The 22,358-nt window shown below is 41.0% G+C and overlaps 1 protein-coding gene and 1 long non-coding RNA gene across 7 annotated transcripts in view; one reads left to right on the top strand and one right to left on the bottom strand.

Annotated features, from left to right (window-relative positions):
• tp53bp1 (tumor protein p53 binding protein, 1) overlaps positions 1 to 22,280 on the top strand; it is a 28,035-nt gene extending 5,755 nt beyond the window's left edge. For 2 of the 6 annotated variants that reach the window (XM_044356701.1, XM_044356683.1), the window contains exons 11-28: positions 697 to 1,825; positions 3,040 to 3,156; positions 3,261 to 3,452; positions 3,569 to 3,635; positions 5,191 to 5,283; positions 10,678 to 10,936; positions 11,885 to 11,953; positions 12,062 to 12,214; positions 12,795 to 13,015; positions 13,317 to 13,487; positions 14,957 to 15,354; positions 16,270 to 16,461; positions 16,750 to 16,929; positions 18,816 to 19,004; positions 19,104 to 19,198; positions 20,373 to 20,569; positions 21,732 to 21,868; positions 21,956 to 22,280. In XM_044356701.1, coding sequence (XP_044212636.1) covers positions 697 to 1,825; positions 3,040 to 3,156; positions 3,261 to 3,452; positions 3,569 to 3,635; positions 5,191 to 5,283; positions 10,678 to 10,936; positions 11,885 to 11,953; positions 12,062 to 12,214; positions 12,795 to 13,015; positions 13,317 to 13,487; positions 14,957 to 15,354; positions 16,270 to 16,461; positions 16,750 to 16,929; positions 18,816 to 19,004; positions 19,104 to 19,198; positions 20,373 to 20,569; positions 21,732 to 21,868; positions 21,956 to 22,143 — 4,047 coding nt within the window. In that variant the 3' untranslated portion in view covers positions 22,144 to 22,280. The remainder of the gene's footprint in view (positions 1 to 696; positions 1,826 to 3,039; positions 3,157 to 3,260; positions 3,453 to 3,568; positions 3,636 to 5,190; positions 5,284 to 10,677; positions 10,937 to 11,884; positions 11,954 to 12,061; positions 12,215 to 12,794; positions 13,016 to 13,316; positions 13,488 to 14,956; positions 15,355 to 16,269; positions 16,462 to 16,749; positions 16,930 to 18,815; positions 19,005 to 19,103; positions 19,199 to 20,372; positions 20,570 to 21,731; positions 21,869 to 21,955) is intronic. The other 4 variants (XM_044356692.1, XM_044356730.1, XM_044356709.1 and 1 more) reach the window with 4 other exon arrangements.
• Positions 5,002 to 21,722, bottom strand: LOC122985813. The gene is made up of 3 exons (XR_006404195.1): positions 20,815 to 21,722; positions 14,632 to 14,636; positions 5,002 to 5,012 (listed from the first exon to the last, which is right to left on the bottom strand). It is a non-coding gene; the product is annotated as an uncharacterized LOC122985813 (long non-coding RNA).
• Positions 22,281 to 22,358: the final 78 nt, after the last annotated feature.

Below are 22,358 nucleotides of genomic sequence, written 5' to 3'. Positions count from 1 at the left end.
AGCGGAGCAGTGGAAACGGTTAGCGGTAAGTTGTCAGTCTGGCAGTAAAATGTACAGTACAGACTCCAATGTAACAGTTAATAAATGCTAAAAAAAAAAAAGTCACGTCTGTCGTTTCCCCAAGTGCTGGAAAAGTGAAGTGTGTTAGCTCCAAAGTTAGCAACAATGGGTTAGCTTAACCTGAAGACGCTAAACAGAGAAATAGAGAGTTCACTGTGCGCTCTGTCCCGTCACATCCAACCTCCCCGCGACTAAACGATTAGTTCAAGATTATATACGATTTTAGTCGACCAAGATTTTCTTTGGTAGACTACAACCCTATAAATAATCAGCTTATTCATTTAATTTTCAGGCTGCAACACACATTTTTTTCATGATTGATTTACCTGTCGATAATATATAAATTAAGCAGGTTGTTTTTGAGTCTGTAAAATGCCAAAAAATAGAGAAAATTTTCCATCACAGCTTCCCAGAGCTCAAATTGACATCTTTAAATGTCGTGTGATATTCATTCAACAATGATATAAAACAGAGAAAAGCAGCAAATCCTCACATTTGTGAGGCTTGAACCACAGAGTGTTTGGTATGTTTACTTGATTCATTGTCTAATTTCCTAATCGATTTCAGCCCTAATTTCATCATTTGTGACTTGCTGTGTTTATGGTTTATTGATGTTTGTTTTTTTCTGTTTCTCAGGATGTGTTTGTCCCAACACAGAGCCAGGAGTCTCCACAACAGTCAGATAAGAAAACAGCATCATTATCTCAGTCTGCACACCTGGAGTCAGCTCCTTTCACTTTGCCTTTGCAGCTCTCCGTGAATACAGAGAGCTGCAGCCTGGCTCCCAAGACGTCAGAACAGATCGAGGAGGACAGCCAGGCCACGCAGATAGAGGAGCTGGAGGAGCCGCCGGGTGTCGACACCAGCGACTCAGTGATATCACGCCGCGATCAGAGGAGCGAGAGCAACGGCGTCCCATCGGAATCACAGACCGCCACCAGCTCCAACGCTTCCACCACCACCGCCGCCGAATCACCAAAGCATCGCAGCGAATGTGCCAAGACCGAGCCGTCCGATCTGTCACAAAAGTCTGACGTACACAAAAAGACGGCGACTTCTTTGAATGTACAAAATGTGAATGTAAAAGACAGTGAGAGCGGCATCAAAGAGGCTGCTGACATGGTGTCCTGCTCTCAACCAAAGTTTGATTCCTCTGATTTGACTGTTAACAGCTGTGTGCCGGAGACTCCTGCAGGCACGACACCGTGCAGTTTAGACTCGCAGTCTATGATCTCTCAGACATCTGTTGTAGATGTAACAGGAGGAGGAACTGCGAAGAGTCAGTCAGAGTCATTGTCACAGAAATGTGGAACAGTTGGTAACAGTCAGACAGACAAACACATGATGGATGAGCAGGTTGAAGTAGAGGAAGAGGAGGAGGAGGAGGTGGTGATGGAGGAGGAAGAGGAGAGCGCAGGGGGAGGTGGAGCTTCAGGAATAGCTTTGGTTCTTTCTCAGAGCCAGCTGTTATCACCTGAACCCATGGAAGAGGAGGAGAGCGAAGACAGAGGAGAGGAGAGCATCATCGTGGTCACAGACAGCGAGAGAGACTCGCAGATTCTGCAGAAAGACATGACGCCGCCACAGTCCAAGACCGGCAGCTCGCAGCCAGTCAGAGGCAAAGTGTCTCCCTCCACTAACGGCCACCAGTCCCAGGCTGAGGTGAAGGAGGTGCACGGCGCTCCTGATAGGCTCTCCCAGACCGAGAGGGTGGGGCCTGAACCAGAAGGGCTCAAAGATAAGAGCCTCAGTGATAGCTCGGGAGGTAAGCGGGGCACGGACGTATCTCACTGCCAGTGACGTGTGACATCCAGGGCTGGGTTTAGATTATTGATTTCAGTGTTTACTTCCACTGCTTCCACTCTGGTCTTTGAATACAACTTTTTATCGGTATTATCAACCAGTAAAAGTGCAACCAGACAAACCAAACAGAACTAGTCATTAACAGCTGTCCTTAAAGGATCATTTCTGGTTAATTCAAATTAGGATCTAATTTTTTAATTATTTCTGTCAGTGATGATAAGACTGTTCTCACCAAAGTAATCACCAATATCTGGGAACACTGACATCACTACACCCAAGTTCTAAAAACATGTTTTGTGATGTTTTATGTTTGAGTCTGTGTTTTATGTGGCTGTGAGACTAATTTCCCTCGGCGACAATAAAGTTGTAGTTTAAATCTGGGCTGGAAAAACAAGCAGTCAGACAATCAGACAGGTTGTAAACAAATCAACAGTTTTGTCAGATTATCTTTATCTTGAGGCACCTGAAATGTGTATAGTAATCCCCCATTAAACAGGAAAACTGTGCTCAAATAGGGAAAGTACTGTTGGTCAAAGCTGAGGTCAAACATTGGGTAATAATTTACCCGTTGGCTTTGGTTTTCTCTTCCAGATATGTTTGGCTGTCCTGGAGATTTGCTTTTAAGTGATTATCTGACTGCTCGTATTTCTTGGATTTCCTTTTTTAGCTGTGTTGCTGCTCTCTCAGATCTCAGCAATTAACTGATTCAGCCTTATTATAGAATAGAAATGATGGCCAAAACTACGAAGTTAAGACCAAAGTTGTAATTAACCATAATTATGGTTTAAGGAATGGAGCAACATGCCATCGCACCCGATTATCCACACAACTTCCTAAACAGAGTCTTAAATGCATGTTTTCATTCAGTTGTAGCGTTCAATGTAGGAAATATGTTGGTACACAAAAAGATAGCTGTAGCATCTTCTTCTGCAGAAAGACTATAGCGTTAAACACCTTGAATACTATGAATCACAGAGATCCAACAGGGATTTCTTCACAACACTGGTGCTTGTTGACATTACATCTAATCTGATGTTTTCTGTAAAGGTTAGTCTGCGAGGTTACATCAGAGTTGGGAGGTGTAGGTGAGGTACGACAGGCTTTGTTTGTGACTTTAACAGGAACAACATACTGAAATAGATCTAATCTGATTCCAATGATGCTTTCCTACCACAGAAATTTCCTTCCATTTCACACTTCCTAAAGAGGGAGAGCTGATTGGTCCTGTTGTCGGAGCCACGCCCCCGCTCATTAACCAGCTGAAGCAGACGCTCAGACACAGCACTCCCATTGGTGGGTCCTTGTGACAGACAAACTGGAAGTTGTACAACTTGTTTAAGTAGGACAAAACGATCTGACGCTGAAGTTTCTTCAACATTGTTTTTCTTTTTATCCAGAGATCACCTCCTTCTCTGAAAAGCCAGATGGGGTGGGTGATGTCTCTGCGGACGTGGCGATGGCGGCCAGTGACATCGTTTCAGGGGAAAGCGGGGAGGACACGACGGACAAGGGCGACGGGAAGCTGAGTTTGAGGATGAAGCTGGTGACCCCGGTTGAAGAGGGCAGTTCGGAGCGCTTCAGCCTGCAGAGTAAGAGCTGCTCGTTGTTCAGCTGTTCTGCATCGTCCTGGGAGTGACAAGATTGTTTCCATAGAGACGCTGCATGCACTCATCACCCTTTCATTAATACGTTTCTTCCCCTCCAGAGCCGGCACTATCAGAAGAGGACAGATCTGTCGTCAAGGTTACTACTGTTGCCAAGGCTGTAACCAGGTAACCCGGCCCCCCTCTCTTTATGCACATTAACTGAATTCCTTCATAAGTGTGTTGCTGCCTCCCATTCAGCCTCTTGAGCACGAAGAGGAGCTGAAGGACGTTCTCCAGTACTTACACTGATAAATATCTCTGACCCTTTTGTTACTTGATTCAGCACTAAGAATCACAGAGATAAAAATTAAGCTCCAACTGATGAAAAACCTGTTTTAGTGAGACGAGGCTCGCAGGCAGACGTCTAAAGGTTGGAAACAGTGTTTGAAATGAATAAACCTGTTACAGCCCGACTGATTTAACAGCATGTTTTCAGCTGGTTTATTAATATCTAAGCATATGATGTCCAATGAGTAATTACAGTGCAGAAATGCCAAAGATATGTTTGTGGTTATTTAAAAACATTGTTGCTGTTACACAGTTTGTCCACAAGAGGGAACTGACAAGCTTATTTATCTTACTATTCTTATTTACTTTAACCTGTGCAGTTCATATTCAATCAATTCTTTAACAACTAAATGTGAGGTATTCTTATCTGTTTATGTTTTTATATTGTCTTCATCAGAGTTTTTAAAACTCTCAAATATTGATATATGTATCAGTTGGGCTCTAAAAACTATAATATCAACATTTTGGGACATATTGTCTTATATGATATTAAATACCAAAATGATATATAATGATATAATGATGTATTAACTTGCATAGTTGTGATTTTCATTGAACTTGGAGGTGACAGTATATTTTGTTGCTATTTTCTGGTGGTAAAAAATTACCATTAATGATGGAACTGTAATTTGGGGGTGAAACTACTGATCGTTTTCATTATTGGTTAATTTACAGATCATTTCCTTGATTAATTGGTTCAACGCTTAGTCTACAAAGTTGTGAAAAAATGCCATTCACAACTTCTCAAAAACCACACTGATGTCTTCAATTCGCTTATTTTGTCTGACCATCGGTTCCAAATCAATTTACTGTCATATATGATGAAGAAAAGCAGCAAATCATCATATTTCAGAAGCTCAAACCAGAGAATATTTTGCATTTGTGCTTAAAAAAAATGACTAAAACAATTAATCAATTATAAAAAAAAATGTTGCTGATTAACTTGCTGTTGACTAATTGATTAATCGGCTTATGATAGCAGCTCTACTGTAATTAGAATCTAATATATAAACTCATAAAACCTTAATTCTTGTACATTGAGTCGCTCACAGCTCGATGAAAAGCTTTTCTATTTTTTCACTGCTCTTTCTTTTGATTGTGCTGATTGTGCAGAATCAGTGTTACATTTTTCCAACTAAAAGCTTTCTAAACAAGCACAAGCACACCGAGTTTACCATGTTGCTAAAAAGGCTTTTAAATACTTTGTTTTATCTCCTCTGTGAGGTGGAGCTCCGTCCACAGTCTCTGTTAGCAGCAGTTAAATGCATTCTCAGGTTTTCATCAGCTCTTTAAACCCTGTTTCTTGCAGTTTAAACTACTAGATGAATGAGTTATTCTACCTCCGGTCATAAAAACCAGGAGTGTTGAACACTGTTGACGTTTTGTGTCCCAGCAGCCCGTCGGTGTTCAGTCGTGTCAGGCAGGTGCACAGACAGCAGGAGACGGAGGATGACAGCCAGCCCGGAGACAACACTCCACCTGTCAGGTAAGCACACCCACCGTCACAGGTCAGGAGTGCATCTGCTGGTGTAATGGAGCCAGATGTGACAGATGTACTGGTTGAAAGTGTGGTTGTAATTGGCTGAAATGTCAAGGTGGAGACACACATGGCTGCTTATGATTTGGGGCGTGACGACTGATGGGAGCGAGTCGGAGCGGGTCTGTTCCAGTCTGAGTCCGTCGGTGTTGATACAATCGTTTAATGTGTGATATGTAAAGATTCTAATGTCAAGTTCAGATCCAGTCGCTGTCAGTTGTTGTCATAACGATTTTTGAAACATGTTTGATATTTGGGGACCAATGTTGTCGCTACTGGTTGAATTAATAAAAGAGGAAAAGTTGAGAGTTATCTGGACAACTGAAATGTAAGAAAAGCTGACTAAGCTGTAAAGAAATTGAACAACAAAAACAAATGTCTTTCATTATGTCTAAATGGTTTTACGAGGTCATTTATTCGTTGCGTACTGTGAATGCAACGTCTGCATTGTTTGCTTCAGCTGGTAATCATGTCTCAAATGGCTTTTTATGGTGTTATTTATTTGTCGTGTCCTGTGAATGCATTACCTATATTATTATTATTTGTTATCTGCTTGAGTTCATTTGGTGGCAAATGAGTTTCCCCATTTTGGAAAGAGCTCAAAGAGCTACACAGCCGACCAGAACCTGAAGTTTTATAAACTTTACAAACACCCAAACTCAAACTTTGAGCTTTTTTTTTGCCTTCTCAGTGTTTCAAATATCTCTGCAGGTATAAACAATACAAGCGGCTGGTTGTTGGCTGCACGATAACGGCGTTCTCGCGGGATCGTCGTCAACCACCAGAACTCAGAACAGATGTTACTTAGCCGTGGTTCAGCTGTGGTTCAGCTGTGGTGTTCTCTGTGTGATTATTCAGTTGTAAGAGATCGGTGCCAGTCGGTGTAAAACAATCTTTATACGTGTGGTCTGTGCAGGTTTCAGCCCGTCTTCAGGTTTGTTCCCAGCTTCACTAGCAAACTTTGTTCCACTTCCTTTGCGGTTTCTCATCTGAATTCTGCCATCACAAACCATCAGACGGGAGCAGAAATTTCAGACTTTGCTTCCACTCATATTTTAGCCAAACGTTGTCCCCAGATGTACGTGTTTTTATATATAAATACATATTTATAGCTCTGATCCTGCGAGACTGTGTGCAATGTGTAACAGTCATGAAGGCACAGAGGGAAACGTCTGCTGCCATATGCTCACAACACTGTTGTCCCACTTTTGTTATCTTGGCAGTCTGGATATTTAAAGGCACCATGTGTCAGATTTGAAGTGTTCAGACTGTTGTGACCTCCTCAAATTTAAAGGATGCTAATGATTACATAAAAAAAAAAAAATTCTCCAGGAGGGTTAATTTTATTTGTGTAGTTAATTTATACTTTCTTTATGTTCATGTGCCATCTGATGTGCTGGAGCTTCATATGTCCCTTTGACCTGGGGATGTATGAATAGCTTTCCCCTGTTGTAATGTATTTTAATAGACAGAAATAGGTCTACCACTGTGTGTGTGTGTGTGTGAGAGAGTGTGAGACCTACTTTTGGAGTCTGGAGGTGGGATAGATGGTTATTTTTTGCGCCGTGTGCATATTCTCTTGGGACCTGCTGAGCAGTAAGGTGAAGTTTTGTCCTTTTGACAAAGTGAGGTCATTTTACAACTTGTCCTTTGCAGCTGAATTGTCTCTTTTATCTGATTGTTTCTTGCAGAGAACTGTGCTGTTTGCATTTCTATCTAAAAGTGATTGATATTAACACTAACAGTCTATAGTTGTTACCACCACCTACATGTTCTCATACAGTACGAGTGAAATTAAAGGCCCTGAAAACCTACTTTCTCCGTCAGCTTACTACGAGGTCAGACCCAATTTTACGACAATCCCCTTGGTTTTAATATTCCAGTTGTAATGAGTGATAGCAGGCTTAACAATCACTGGACTAATCACAGGAGTGTCGATTTAAATAACTTGATCATGATTCAGACTGTTTGATTGCCACAGAAGGAAGCAAATCAAAGGGTCATGAACCTGGATTCAAAACATAACCTGTTACTGTGTTCTCCACTTATCAATAGCACCACTTGCGGCTCTGGAGACTCAAATTTGGAGGATCATATGAATGTGTGTAGTATTGTATCCAAAATGGACTATATTAAAGTCTGGGTGCAACAAACTGACCTTGACATTTTTGTGTTTTCTGGTTGTCGAACAAAGAAAAAATGCTGATATTTGTTTTTAACTATAATGTTTTCTAAAAGCTGTTAATCTGTTGTTACCTCTGTTTCTAAGCCGAAATGTTTTGAACTCTTGGCTGTAAGTGTTTGTTTGGGGAAAAATAATACTGGAAAAGTACTAGTTATTGGGTTTTATTGATCACCCTCTGCACCTGCAGGTGCAATAGATGTTTTATTAATTTGATATCCAGCTATAAAAATTCAGAACTGGGTGATATGAACGTTAACTTGGTTAACTAACTAATCATCTAAAAAAATCTCTGCAATGAATTCAATCTCACACAGCTTATTTCTTCTCTACTTGGCTGGATCCAAAAATGCAGGAAAAGCTTCTAGATATGATTTTAACCAGTAGCCTCCAACATTATGAATCTAGTGGTGTTTTTCCTCAACTTCAGTAACCACTACCCAACTGCATGCATCCGTCACATGAAATTGCAAAGATCCAAACACATATCACTGTCAAAACGAATGTTAAACACTTTTCTAAACAAACATTCAATGAACATTTTATTGCATCAGGTTATTTATTTGAAACTGCTGGACCTCCTCCCTCTGTCTCTCATCATAGTGCACATTACTGGACAAACAATGTGGGCACTCAGACCTTTTCATTGAAGCCTTTTATGAATCATGAAGTGTTTTAATGCTCTTTCTTCTGTTCATCCAAAAAAAGTCCACTGGGGCTGATAATTTAGAGCCAAAGTTTTTATTATTAGCAGCTCCATTTTAGTTAATTGCTTAACTTGTACTTCTGAATCTAACTGTGGTAACAGGAAGCGTCCCTGACGTTTGGACGACAGCCTACATTCAACCTTTACATGAAGGTCCAATGAGCTACATAATCATCAACCAGTTTCTAAACTATCATTTCTAGCTAAAGTGTTGGAGAAACTGGTAAAAGAACATTCTTAGCTCGACACTTTATTTTGAAAATCTTTTCAACAGGATTTAGAGCTGGGCATAGTACTATGACGGCAGCATCAAAAGTCTTGAACAATGTTGCTAGTGCATTAGATAACAGGCAGGATTGTGTCACCCTTTTTATTGATTTATCTGAGGCTTTCGATGCTGTCGATCATCAAATTCTTTTGAAACGCCTGGAATCTATTGGATTTGATGAAAAGTGTTGTAATTGGTTTGAGAATTATCTCAGCGGTCAAACTGTTGTGACTGATGGCTATATGTCAAGCTTTAGCAGTGTTTATAAAGGTGTGCCACAGGGCTCCGTTTTAGGCCCACTTGTATTCAGTTTTCATAAATGAATTAGGTAAAAAAAAGTGACAAACAGCACAAACCATCTGTATGCGGACGACGCTATTATTTATATAATAGTGCCCTCTGTTGCCCAGGTGGTTCAAAACTTGCATATCGATTTCAGTGCAGTAAAGCAAACATTGATTGATCTTAAATTACTGTTAAACTTAGATAAAACAAAATGTACGCTGTTTTCTAGAAAACTGACTAACAGGAACCAAGGAAGTAAATATTACTACTCTTAATGAGACACCGATTGAATGAGTATCCTTCTATAAATACTTTGCTTTCTGGATAGATGCAAAACTGGCCTTCTTTTACAGAAATAAGACATGTATTACCATGAATTATGGAACGCGAATTGTTCAGTCAACCTTTTCATCCATTATGGGCTATGGTGATGTAATTTATATGCGCTCTCTTGCTTCTACTCTTAAACCTCTCAATGCAGTCTATCATCCTGTCCTCAGATTCATAACTGGCGATGGCTTTAGGGCTCATCGTTGTATTCTTTATGAGAAAGTTGAGATGGCAGTTGTTGGCAGCGAGAAGAGAACGGCGCTGCATCCTATTTATATATATAAAGCTCTCCTTGGCAGACTTCCTGGGTACCCGACATGTCTTATTAACTATAGTTCAATTTCACACTGCACTAGGTCCCAAGACTATTTTGATCCTTGAAAATCAACATGTTAGCCCTGAGATTGGGAAATTGGCTTGTAAATATTACGCTCCATACAAGTGGAACAACTTGCAGAAGATGGTAAAATTAGATGAGCTAATCCCTTTTAATCATTTTAAATCTCTTTTTAGCAAACACAGGGCAGTGTGAATGCATGCGCTTTGAGCTTTATGTGCATATATTGCTTTTTATTGCCTTAATATGTTTTCATATTATGTTTTATTGCTTCTTATATTTTATATTGCATATTTGTACATATTTGCTTTTTTATATTTGCTGATTATGTTCACTGTTATATATTTGTTTTGTAATCAGGGTGTCCTTGTAAACGGCCTACCCTTCCAAACAGTCACGTACGAAGGTGGAGTGGCTGGTTTTGGATCTTTGGGTGAGATGTGATGAATTGTTCAGATATGAGGACAGTCTCTCCTGGAAGGCATTTATAATGTTGCACTCACACAAAAAGTGACACATATAGTTGTGTAAAGAATGAGAAATGACACGACTTAACAAAGAAGTTGTAACGCTGCATGCTTTCTCACCTTCACACATCTGCCTATTTGCTGCATAAAGTGGGTGACAGTGATGGATTATCGGTTTTGGAAAGTTACAAAAAATTGTCAGACGCGTCCCCAACAATCCTGATGTCAGAAAGGTGTGCTGGGAGGGGGTTTCTGGGTGCTGGGACGGGGTTTCCCAAGATGTGGGACCATCAGAGAAGCACTCCTGATGAAGCATACTGTAGTTAGGCTTAGTTTAGCCTCATTTGTCTCATCCGGTTTGTGGGAAACAGTACTGGATGCTTGCTATTGAAAAGCTCACGGAAGCAGCTATTTACTGCTATTAATCGTGTTGAGGAAGTAAGTCAGAAGTACATTTGCTAAATCAACCTCTTAGTCCTCATCCTTGAACTCTTTTCTCTTATAAAAAAAGGATTTGTGCTGCTTGAAAACACTTTCTATAAAGCATAAATCTCACTTTTGTGTAGCTTGTACTAGTAAGTTTCTGGATCTTTTCTCCCATAACTGAGTCGTGATTGTCTGTAGAAAAATGTCATAGCAATCCAACCCCTTATTGTCAAGATATTCACTCTGAACTGAAGTGTTAAACCTACAGACCTGCAGTGTCTTCTCATACTGACGCTGTATTTTTGTTGGTTGTCTGTGCCTTTTTTTTAAACATCTCTGCAGGAGTGAGCTGTTCGCCTCACCGCAGAGGAGCCCTCAGACTCCATCGCCGGGATGCAACAGCCTCCCTAACAGCCAATCGGAGCCTTCGCAGCAGGCGGCACCGCAGGAGACCGCCAGCGATCCCTTCGCCCTCGCAGAGCAGTCTGAGGAGAGGCGAGGGCCACCGGAGCCGCCGACGCCAAACAGGACAGATGCCAGGCAGAGGGTGGTCTCCCAGCAGACCCATGACAGCACCATCACCTCCAGTCCGTCCAACAAGGTCAGTCGGTATAAATCTACTGCTCACCACAGCGCAGAAGATTTACAGTAGGGCTGCAGTTATTGATTGTTTTCATTATTGATTAATCTACTGATGGGTTTCTTAATTAAGTGATGAATCACTTGCTTTATCAGGAGAAAAAAAGAACATTATAGAGCTCAAGTTGACATATTTACACGTTTTGTTTTGTCCGAGCAACAATCCACAACCTCAAAGCAGCTGATTCACACATTAGAAAATCTGAACCATCAAATGTTTGGTTTATTTTCTTGAAAAATGACTTAAATGATTGATGAAATGTGAAAATAGTTGCCAATTAATGTTCTGTCGATCAATTAATCAACTTATCTGTCACGCTCAAACTTAAAAACGGTATTAAAATTTTCCTGAAGATACTCGTCGTCATGTCGACAGTCGGGCATCCGTCTCTTATAAAGTTTCATCAAACTAACATCATGTAGCACAACCTCCTCTTCACAGTCTCCACAGAAACATCATCACAATGCAACCAAGGCTCACGCTCAATAAAAAAATAAACATAAATGTAGTTTAAATTTAATTTTCATTGCAGAATTTAAATAACATTAAGTTGCCTCAACACCTTTTTTGTTTTTTTTTTGGTTCAGTAATTCAAATTTACACCCACACTTCGTATAAGATCTGCAATTACAGATCTCGTTATACAGAAGTAATGTTCTTTTATTATTCGATTTAAATTAAATGTCATGAAGAGATGCTTGGTTGTGAGTTTAACACATTTTCTCAAATGTTGTTAAAGTTAATAATATTTCAAGCTTTTCTAATGATTTAACTTCCTGGTTGAGCTGCTGCTGTGCTCCATGTTTTTGTTTACGTACGTTGTGACTATATTTTAAAGTTATGTTTAAGTTAATTACTGGACATAACATTTCATAGCGTTTAGAGGCTCATATGTCCTGTGTGTCTCAGCTCCGTCAGCGGACAGTCTCCCAGCAGACCAGCTTCGATGCACCGGGGCTGCGCTCCCCAGCTGGCCGGGTACGGAGATTCAGGTGTTTTTTTATGAAGGAGAAAATTACAGCTTCTGTCTGAATATCGTCCGGTTGACACTCTTTATTTTTATTTTTTTTCAATCTTGTCTAAAAGGGCGAACCGGAGACTCCGTCCTTTCGAAGAGCAGCAGGCCCCGCCCATCGCAGACACGTGCGCACCATCCAGGAAGTACGGACGACCATCACACGGATCATTACAGACGTGTATTATGAGGACGGTAAAGAGGTGGAACGCAAAGTCACAGAGGTAACAGCAGATTATTTGATATTTACTTACTTTGCTTTTTTGTCTGAAAGAGTTGTTTTTATTCAAATGTGTGGAAGCTGCTGTTGTATTTTCATTTACTGTCAGGAAGTCCTGACGTTGCATCCGGGCTTCTTCTGTATATCAATACAATCTCTGGTTCAGCTTTTCTTTCACTGGTTTATATGAAAAAATACCTTACTTTCCATATTCAAAAACAACTTACAAGAAACTACAGCTCCCGCTAAAATATACCAGCATGACAGCACCACAGTCTGTATATAAAGACGGACGTAGTGAGGTGTGATGTTAGCCGTTGGTTTAATTGGAGCTGGTTTGAAGCCAAGAGTTGCAGCTTACAGTTGGCGCTATCTTCTCCATTTGGAGCCAGAAGCTTCCACATAAGGAGTGCAGGGTGTTGCCTTTCACACTCTGGAAACACGCCCAGTTATCTCAGAACTGAAGCTAAAGCTAAATAGTTGCACAATATGATCTGCAGCTTTGGTAGCAAGTTGGAAATTCACAGTACATATTTCATTTTAATGTGAAAGTGAATGTCGCTGCTATCTATTGACGTTATCAGGAGAACGAGGAGCCGGTGGTGGACTGCCAGGTGTTGGACAGCGACATCTCTCCGTGCCGCACGGGCAGCAGCTCCATGACCTCCGGTGACCTCGGTGACATCAGCTCTCTGTCATCCAAGGCCTCCAGCCATCACCACAGCTCCGGAGGAACCAGCAGCAGCACAGGCTTCAGCAGGCCGGACTTCATCATGCCGCTCAGCCGAGGGGCCAAATCCATCAGGTGCTGCTGCTGTCTCACTCTGTCTCCTCAGTCCTGTCAGTCAGATCTCTGCTTCGTCTGTCTGTACTAGTTGCATGCTGGATCCTGTGTCTTTCCTTCACCTTCTTTGACTTTCTAACACCCTAATTTCTCAGTGATTCACTGATACCTGCCTGCTTCAGGTTCAGGTTGCTTCCAGGCATGAATCTGGGGTCACTACACACCCCTCAGTCAATGAGGTGGCGTCTGAGTTGAAGAGTAGCCCCAGAGCTGTGCCTGCGCAACCTGACCGGCTCCATTCGTCCCCTCTGTGTGTCTGCAGTCCCAGGAGGGGAGGCGGGCATCAACAGAGGGGTCACAGGGGTCACAGGGCAGGTTCAGTGGTCACAATGGACAGAGGCTACGGCACCCTCGGGTCCCGGGCCTTCGTCCCGCTGTCACCCAGAGGAAGGGCTAGAAGGGGCCGACCCCCGTCCCGCTCCTCCCCATCCAGGTGAGTCCTCCCGGAGGCTCGCCTTGCATTTAAAGAAAGGTGGACGAGGCTGAAATGAACAGCTTGAACCGGCACAACCTGCAGATCTCTAATAACACTTTACTTTTCCTCTTTTCACTAATCTTCTTGCACCTAACTCACTCAGAACTGCAACTAATGATTAGTGTCAGTAGCAATTCATCTGTTGATTGTTTTTTTTTCCCAATAAATCAATTAGTGATTTAATCTTTTCTCTTCCAAATATAATAAAATACTGAAAAACACCCGTCAAGTTCCCAAAGCCCAACAGGACATCTTTTTCCATCAAAAAAACCAAAGATATTTGATCAATAATGATTTGAAAAGAAAACCAAAGAATCCTGCACACTGTTCATCACTTTAATAACGCAGCGTTTCAGTCCTCAGACCTTTATCTGGGAAAAAATCATTATTGATTGTATCAGAGCTGCAACTAACGATCATTTTCTCAATTTATCGGTTAATCGTTTGGTCTATAAAATGTCAGAAAATAGTAAAAAAAAAAAAAGAGCCTTCAGATGTTTTTTTTTCGTCTGACCATCAGTCCAAAACCTGCATATTATTCTAGATATCTATATCAAAGAGAAGCATTAAATCTTCACATCTGAGAAGCTGAAACCAGCAAATTTTAAATAAATACGACTGAACAAATATTCAGTTGTTATTAGTTGATTAATTATCGCAGCTCTAGTTTGTATGAATTTTTCTTAATGAAGGTCTGAGCAGTGAAACGTCACGTTATGAAAGTGACGGATGGTGTGCAGGATTCTTTGGTTTTCTTTTCAAATGAGGAGGTTCTGATTGTTGGAACCCGTTAATAACACTTTATGATAAATAATGATATAAAACACAGAAAAGCAGAAAATCCTCACATTTGAAAATCCTGAACCAGAGAATGTTTGACCAAATAGTTTCTCTGTAAAAGTTACTAATTAACTAATTGTTGCCAAACTAATGTCTAATGCACTAAAGTCAAATGTTCAGATTTCATATGAACTTTACCTGAATGAGATATCAACATTTTACAGGGTATTAAATTGTATCATTGATTTATAGCCATATAAACCAAACACATGCTGCAAAAGTACAATTATCAAGGACTGAAAACTTTCTAGTACTCTGTTACATCACCTGCCTTCACAGTTAGTCTGAGCTGGTAACATGTTGGTGGATAAAAGTTGATTTAAATATGTTTTTGTTTACTATTATTCAGTTTGTTTTTGTCAGTAAACCAGAAAAGATATAATTGAAAACTGTGGAACATGTAGAATATTATTCTTATAGATAAAGACTAAACATAGAACACAAACACTGGAGGTTTTTCCAGTTCCTGTCATGTGATTGAAATCTTTGGTTGTGTGTGGATGGACGTTGAGGGAACATATTAGCAGGAGCTCTTTAAAGTATCTCCTCACGCTAGCTGCGGTCTGAACAGGCTCTTTCTCTTGAAGGGGGGGCGGTCCCGGCTCGCTGCATCGGCTCGGTCCACACGGTCAGCCGCATTCCTCCTCGGAGGACGAGCCCTACACCCGCATGCTGCCGCCGCGCCTCCCCATCAGCCCCACAGACGCCGAGCTCCCCAGCCACTCCGACTCCCTCCGGTCGTCGCCGGAGGAGGCGAGCTCGGCCGGCAGCAGCTTCGTGGGACTGCGGGTGGTGGCCAAGTGGTCGTCCAACGGCTACTTCTACTCGGGCCGCATCATCAAGGACGCCGGGGAGGGGAGGTTCCGCCTGCGGTTCGACGACGGCTACGAGTGCGAGGTGATGGGGAAAGACATCCTGCTGTGTGATCCTATCCCCCTGGAGACGGAGGTCACCGCTCTGCTGGAGGATGAATACTTCAGCATAGGTGAGCGAGAGAAGTGATCTCCACAGATAAATGAATACTTTTAAATGTGACATGTAGACAGAAAATATTCAGCATGTCGTTCAGGACCGTTGAGGGAGGGACGAGGGGTTGGTTGGATACGAGGATGTTGCAAATGATCTAACAGGACTGTTTGGATTTACAGGATCTGTGCACTGATGTGATGAACTACTTTGTTTTGTCACATATTTAATTCACTGAATGACTCAAAAATGGACGTTCCCATCTGTCTATTCTGTTTATGAAGGATTTCTTCTTGTAATTTCCAGAAAATGTGATATATCTTTATGTATATATCAGTATATTGCAGTATAAAATTATATATATATACCTTTAGTCAAAGATTTTATCCCTATTATCTACTTTTAATTGGAAACTAATGAGACCAGTCGAAGGTCGCACATTTTTAGGGATGCCTTTAAGCTACAACATAGTGTATGTATCCATCAATATAGTGTTATATGTGTTGGAAAGAAGGTACAAAACAATACTAGATAAAAAAAAAGTTGGCTACTGTTGAAACATACTTAAATCTTTTGGGGATTAATTCATGTGTGTGGGCGTGTTTCTCTAGTATAAATGATCACTTTAATATCACTACATTATATTTTTAAAAAAAAGAGAGAATACATAAATAAATTGCAGCTGTGGTTAGAGAGGAACATCAGTTCTATCTGCAGGTGGAGGTGCAGTTTGATATTTTAAAGCAGCTATAATACATTGACTCACTGTATGAGCTCATAGTGATGAGTGATCAGTGACTCTGCAGCTTTATAGTGATTTTATAAAAGCCTCAAATCAAATAACTAATATTGTAAAATGTTAAGTCTCTATCCAGGACTTCTTATGATCCTCAGTCTTGTGTGTGTGTGTGTGTGTGTGTGTGTGTGTGCGCAGGTGTCGTGAAGGGCCATAAGACGGAGGGTCAGGAGCTGTTCTACAGTGTGGAGAAGGAGGGTCAGAGGCAGTGGTACAACAGGACCGCCGTCATCCTGTCTCTGGAGCAGGGAAACAGGCTGAGGGAGCAGCACAGCCTCGGACCCTACGAGCCCTCCACTCCCCTGGCCAAGGCCTCCGACATCAGCCTGGGTGAGATGACCACAGATTATTTAGAAATACTTTTTAAAAAATGTTCTTGGCTGAATCAAGAGCAGGCCAATAGGAGCGCTTGATTAGTAGCATCACCTTTTTTTTGGGCATCTGCTTTTATTAGTAGTAGACCTGACAGGAAATGACCAAAAAACACATCAATTCATTGAGAAAAAAATTAAAAAATAAAAGTTAGTTGCAGCTCTAATGTATATAAAAAATTCTCTCATGAAGCTCTTGTTCGCAGTGCTCTGTTGATAAAACGTGGGTCCATCATTATTGTTATAGATAACCTGGTGGAGGGAAAGAGGCGGCGCAGAGGACCCCCAGGAGATCAGAACACGCCCAACCGCAGCTCCTCCAGCAGCCCCCGAACCCCCGGACCGTCCGGCAAGAGGAAGCTGATCCCCTGCGAGGACGAGAGGACGCCGTCCAAGAGAGGCCGCAGGGGGGCGGGCGCCAGAGCCGGTACGGAGACGCGCTCGCCGAAACCATGACTGCATCTTAACGGGGGGGAGGGAGGGAAGGGGTTTAGTTCTTCATAGCAGGACTGTTGTTTTAGTTGATCCTGCCTCATCTTCAACAGGGAAATTCAGCTTTTTTGGAGGATTTTCCAGGTTTTTCAGTTGATGTTTTGATTTTAGTTTTCTTTCTATATTCTTCCAAATGAAGCTTCTGTGTATTTATACCCATTATCAGATTATTTTTTAGATTTTAAAAATTATACATGGACTTTTATATCAAATATTTGAGGTTTTATTTAGTTTTGCTCTGTAATAGCACTTGATTTTAAGTGATTTAAAATAAGTTTTTAGCAAAGTTCATGACTTTTAAACACATTTTTACATTATTATCCATGCAACTTTGAACATGTGAAAAAGTTTCTAATGAAATCAGTCTTGTTTTCTGTCTTCATGACAAAAATATTCCACTGACGGCAATGATTGTAATTGTAAGGTGTGATTTTTGTGCTGAGTATAACTAAGACATTCTGACCTCCATGTCGCCTGCGTCCATCCTGCTGCTGCTGTTTGCTGGCTGCTGCTGAGTCTGACTCGGTAATTAAAAACATGTCACATGTTGTGCCACCGGTGGAGGGAAGATGTGCAGAGAAATATTTCTGTAAAATCACAAGGGCTGTAGTCTCTTGGTCGACCGGTCGATTAGTTGGTCGATATGCTCTCATCCGACCAAATTCTCATTGGTCGAAAAATCTCCGTGTTCCTTTCATAAGAAGAAAAGTGCTACATCAGTAGTCTTCCAGGAGTAATCCATTATTTCCTGCAGCGGGAGGAACAGACTAACAAATTACCTGTGAAAACGGTAAATGTATTCAAAACACCCCCGTTGTTTTCACAATTTTGAACTCGCCCAACCTAACGAGACTGCTGGGTCTAACTGTACTCAACGTTTACTGAATCAGTGTTTCTCCTGTAATTATAACAACGAGAAAACCTGCCAGGTCAAAAAAAAGTTTAATGCCAAAAATAACGTCAAATATCCATTCATTCGGAAATCAATAGCGTTTGGGAGTCTCTGTGCAGCGCTGTTCCGGTACGTGAGTCAACCTCTGTGCCGTTGCCTGGGAAACTATTGGTAGTGTAACTCCGTTAAGGAATACGTCATTACGTAGTATGTTTGCGCAGCCAGAGGGGAAAGAGTGAGCGGCGGGAAAGTGACGGTGGATGCGGAGCAGAGGAAACGGTTAGCGGTAAGTTGTCAGTCTGGCAGTAAATGTACAGTACAGACTACAGTGTGTCAGTTAACAAATGCTAAAAAAAAAAAGTCATGTCTGTTGTTTCCCCAAGTGCTGGAAAAGAGAAGGGTGTTAGCTCCAAAGTTAGCAACAATGGGTTAGCATAACCTGAAGACGCTAAACAGAAATAGAGAACAGAAATGTGCGCTCTGTCCCGTTACACCCAACCTCCCCGCGACTAATCGATTAGTTGAAGATTATGTACGATTTCAGTCGACCAAGATTTTCTTTGGTTGACTACAGCCCTATAAATCACAGGTGTTTCTGCTTTGAGAATCAGTTCAATACAACCGGGTTATGTTTGATCGTTCACCGAAATAACAAAAAACTTCACTCACGTGCCTTTAACTTTCTAGCCAAACAGATTTTATTCACCCAGACTTTAAGAAATCTGTCTCTGTCATTTCTGCACAGCATTAAATTCAACAGCAGAGAGTCTCTGTCACTCTGGATAATCCTCAGAACGCACTATCAGCAGCAATATCTCAGATTATATGAAACAGCTAAATACCACTACATGTAAGTGTTTTATTTAGATGAACTGATCTTTTAAATATATATTTTCTACTTTAACATCTATGTATCGTCTTGTCTACAGGTCAGCGTGTCGGCGTCTGTAACACCTCCGGCAGCGGCACAGATCTTCCCGGTCAGTCATGTGACCTGCCGGAGACTCACGGTCCGCTGCCCCAGAACTCTTCGCTCTTTATGGGCTTCGCCTTCATGCTGACGGCCTCGTCCGAGATCGACCGGCTCACCAACAGGCTCACCAGCGATGACGAGGAGGGTGAGGCAGACGATGCGTTACCGTGCACGCTAGCTGCTGCTGAATCTGCAGTTTCCTTTAGGATCGATAGTTATTGTCGATATTTTTTTTTTGTTACAGATTATGTGCAGACGGGTCCGTATAACAAAGCGTACACAGAGTCCCAGCTGCAGGCAGGTGGAGGCTTCGTTCTGCCGGACTTCAATGAAGAACAAGTAAGCTCTCTGAAAACACCAGAACTATGAAGCTTTCAACTTTCAGTAAATACAAACGTTTGGATTAAAGCCTGATGAATTAAGAGCTGCAACTAACAATTAGTTTCAATATCGATCAATATCTGCTGATTTTTATTTTCTCGATTTCATCAATAAAATGTCTGAAAATAGTGAAATATTGACATCACAGTTTTCCCAGAGTCAAAGGTGACATCTTCAGGTGTTTTGTTTTGTCCAAAACTCAAAAATAAATTGTTTACAATCAGATATGACAAATAAATAAAGCATTAAATCATCACATTTAAGAAATTGAAAACAACAAATTTCTCGCATTTTGCTTAAAAAATGACTAATATGATTAATCGATGATCAGAATAGCTTTGATTGACTAATCGAGTAATAGTTGCAGCTCTAAATAAATCTCATTTCTAATTACTGCTTTCAGTGTTCATAACCTTAAATTATTCTGGGTTTAAGTAGCTAACACGCTGATTCATTTCAACATATTGTAGAACTTCCATTCCAGGTTAAATAGCAGCTGTTAATCTGCACGTTTGCTCATAAATAAACTGATATTGATTCACATAAATGTCAGATATTCTGTTTCAAACAAAGTTAAACATGCAAATACAGTTTGTCACACAATGTGTCACGTCCTTGTCATTTTTCACTGATATACTTTTCATGGTGGTATTTCAGGACATTTATTCAGCCAAACAATAAGTAAACAACAATAAATAAACATAATTAATATGAATAAAACAAGATGTAAAGAAAGGAAAAACAGAAAAAGACATAAAGAAATGACAATAAATAGATGAATGTCAATAACTAAATGGATAAATAAAGATGAAAATTAAGTTACAAGTTCATTTTATATGCATCCATATGTTCATAGGTCAGGAAAGGTTGCCAGGCAACAAAACATCTGAGTAGATCCTTTTATGGAGTATATTTCCATTTTTTTATTAGTAAATATTGTAACTATATGTTAGCATACTTAATTTACTTTCATCATGTTTATTATTCCAGATTTTATTGGTTTCCATATTCTGACATCATCATATTGTTAAACATGTGACTGTATTTATCCAACATGATAAATATCATGTGAAGCTCAGACTACAGTATGTGAATAACGCAGGTTTATCTGTGGTTTCGTTTCCCTCCTCAGTGTAAAGCAGCCTATCAGAGCCTGCTCATCGCAGACCAGCACTGCCGCACCAGGAAGTACTTGCTGTGTTTGGCCAGCGGAGTGCCGTGTGTGTCTCATATATGGGTACGAGACTGCTGCAAAGACAACAAGCTGCTCAACTACAGGAACTACCTGCTGCCTGCCGGCGTCGGGCCAAATGACGCCATCGTAGAATGGTGAGATGAAGCGCCACCTTCTGTCGCTTTTTATTCATCTTCACTTGATGGATTAATCAGCCTCTGTGCCTCATGTGTGTTATCCTTCAAATCAGAGCGAAGCTTCTGCGTCAGTCGTTAAAAAAAACCCAGAAGATTGTTAAAAAAACACTCGCTGCTGTTTTATAGTTTCCAGAATCATCTAAAACTCTTCATATCGGATCCAAAACATGTTTCACCTGTTACACAGTAAAAACATGTTAAACAACTTTCATCCATTATTCCAAATGTTAGTATGTATGAAAACAGACATACATGTTATGGAAAACATTACAGACAAATGTATGTGATAATAAAACCTTTTGATTCATAGTTGCAGTGTGAACTATTTAAAATGATTGTTTATAGTATTGAACTGGGACACAGCTAGTGTGTTATACAGGGTTCCCACACCACCTTAAACATCACGTTCAAGGACTTTTCAAGGACTTTGCAGGCTTAATTCCCCTAAATTCAAGGACCCAACACGGCATAAGTTGAGACAGGGATCAAGGTTAATTACTGTTACAGAGTTTGTATAATGAGAACTATCAGGCTTTATAGAAGCTCACAGACTTCTTTAACACAGCAAAACAGTATTCTAATCTTGCACTAAATATATCAATTCAAGCACTTTCAATGACCCTTGGAAGCCCAGGTTATAGATGTAGCAGGTCTGTCAGCAGAAAACTGTGGTGCAAAGTGATACATCCTAACCATTATAAAATAAAAGTTTATCCAGTTTAAAAAGACACTTGGTCACTGGTCTGAAGATGCTGACTGAAACTTCACAATAAAGGATTAAACAGCTTTCTGTAATCCCACATTTTGTTTACATGTAGAACATCTTCCGACAACGACATACGAAAACATTTTAACAACTAATATTAACGTAGAAGCAGAGTCGAGCTTTCTGGCACAACTTCACCTACTTCCAAGAAGTCTAAAGCAACTTTATAAAGTTAAACTTATAACTAACATTACTGCCGAGGCAAGACATATATAACACAATATATAACTTTTTAATAGCTTTTTTTTTGAAGAAGCTCAATGATTTAAGACCTGCAGATAAATGCTTTAATATTATCTTGTGCAGAGCCAAGACAGCTGGACTGGCTGTTCTAATATAGTTTTCTCTGTGAAGGCATCCCCGCTGCAGTCCCTTCAAGGCCCTGCGGATCCTGCTGGTGTTCGAGAAGCCGGAGGAGCTCTGGAGTCAGCTGATCACGATGGGTGGAGGCTCCTCCGTCCGACAGTTCCAGGCAGACAAAGACGGCTCCGGTACGAACTCCACCACATGATGCACAAACAAAAATATTACGCTTCATCTTTGTTACTGACAGTTTGTTTTTTCTCCTCCGTCTGCAGACATTCCTGCCGGCAAGTACGACGTCGTGGTGACAGACCATGCCTGTCCGCCATTGGTAGAGAAGAACGTGACGTCACAGGAAGTCCCGCTGGTGTCCGCCGAGTGGCTCATCCAGAGTCTCATCTGCGGGGAGCGTCTGGGTTTCCACAGCAAGCCTCAGTATCGCCATGACTACTCATCCTCATAATCCGACTCCTCATGTGCAAAAATGCCTTCGACCATATTAAATGTTGAGCATTAGTTCTGTTGCATGCCTCTGCTGTATATAACTTTATCCTGTCTGTTTTTATGGGATAATAAATTGTGACCCTTGTTTCATTTTAATGGATCTGAGTTTATTTTCCTCTACAGATGATGATACATGCAACAAAGGTTTAATATTTACAGTTTATACAAGGAGAA

This window comes from Thunnus albacares, chromosome 1 (genome assembly GCF_914725855.1).
Source record: "Thunnus albacares chromosome 1, fThuAlb1.1, whole genome shotgun sequence".
Taxonomy (NCBI): Eukaryota; Metazoa; Chordata; class Actinopteri; order Scombriformes; family Scombridae; genus Thunnus; species Thunnus albacares.
Note: the sequence above shows the minus strand (reverse complement) of the source record. Positions and strands in the feature narration are given on the sequence as shown.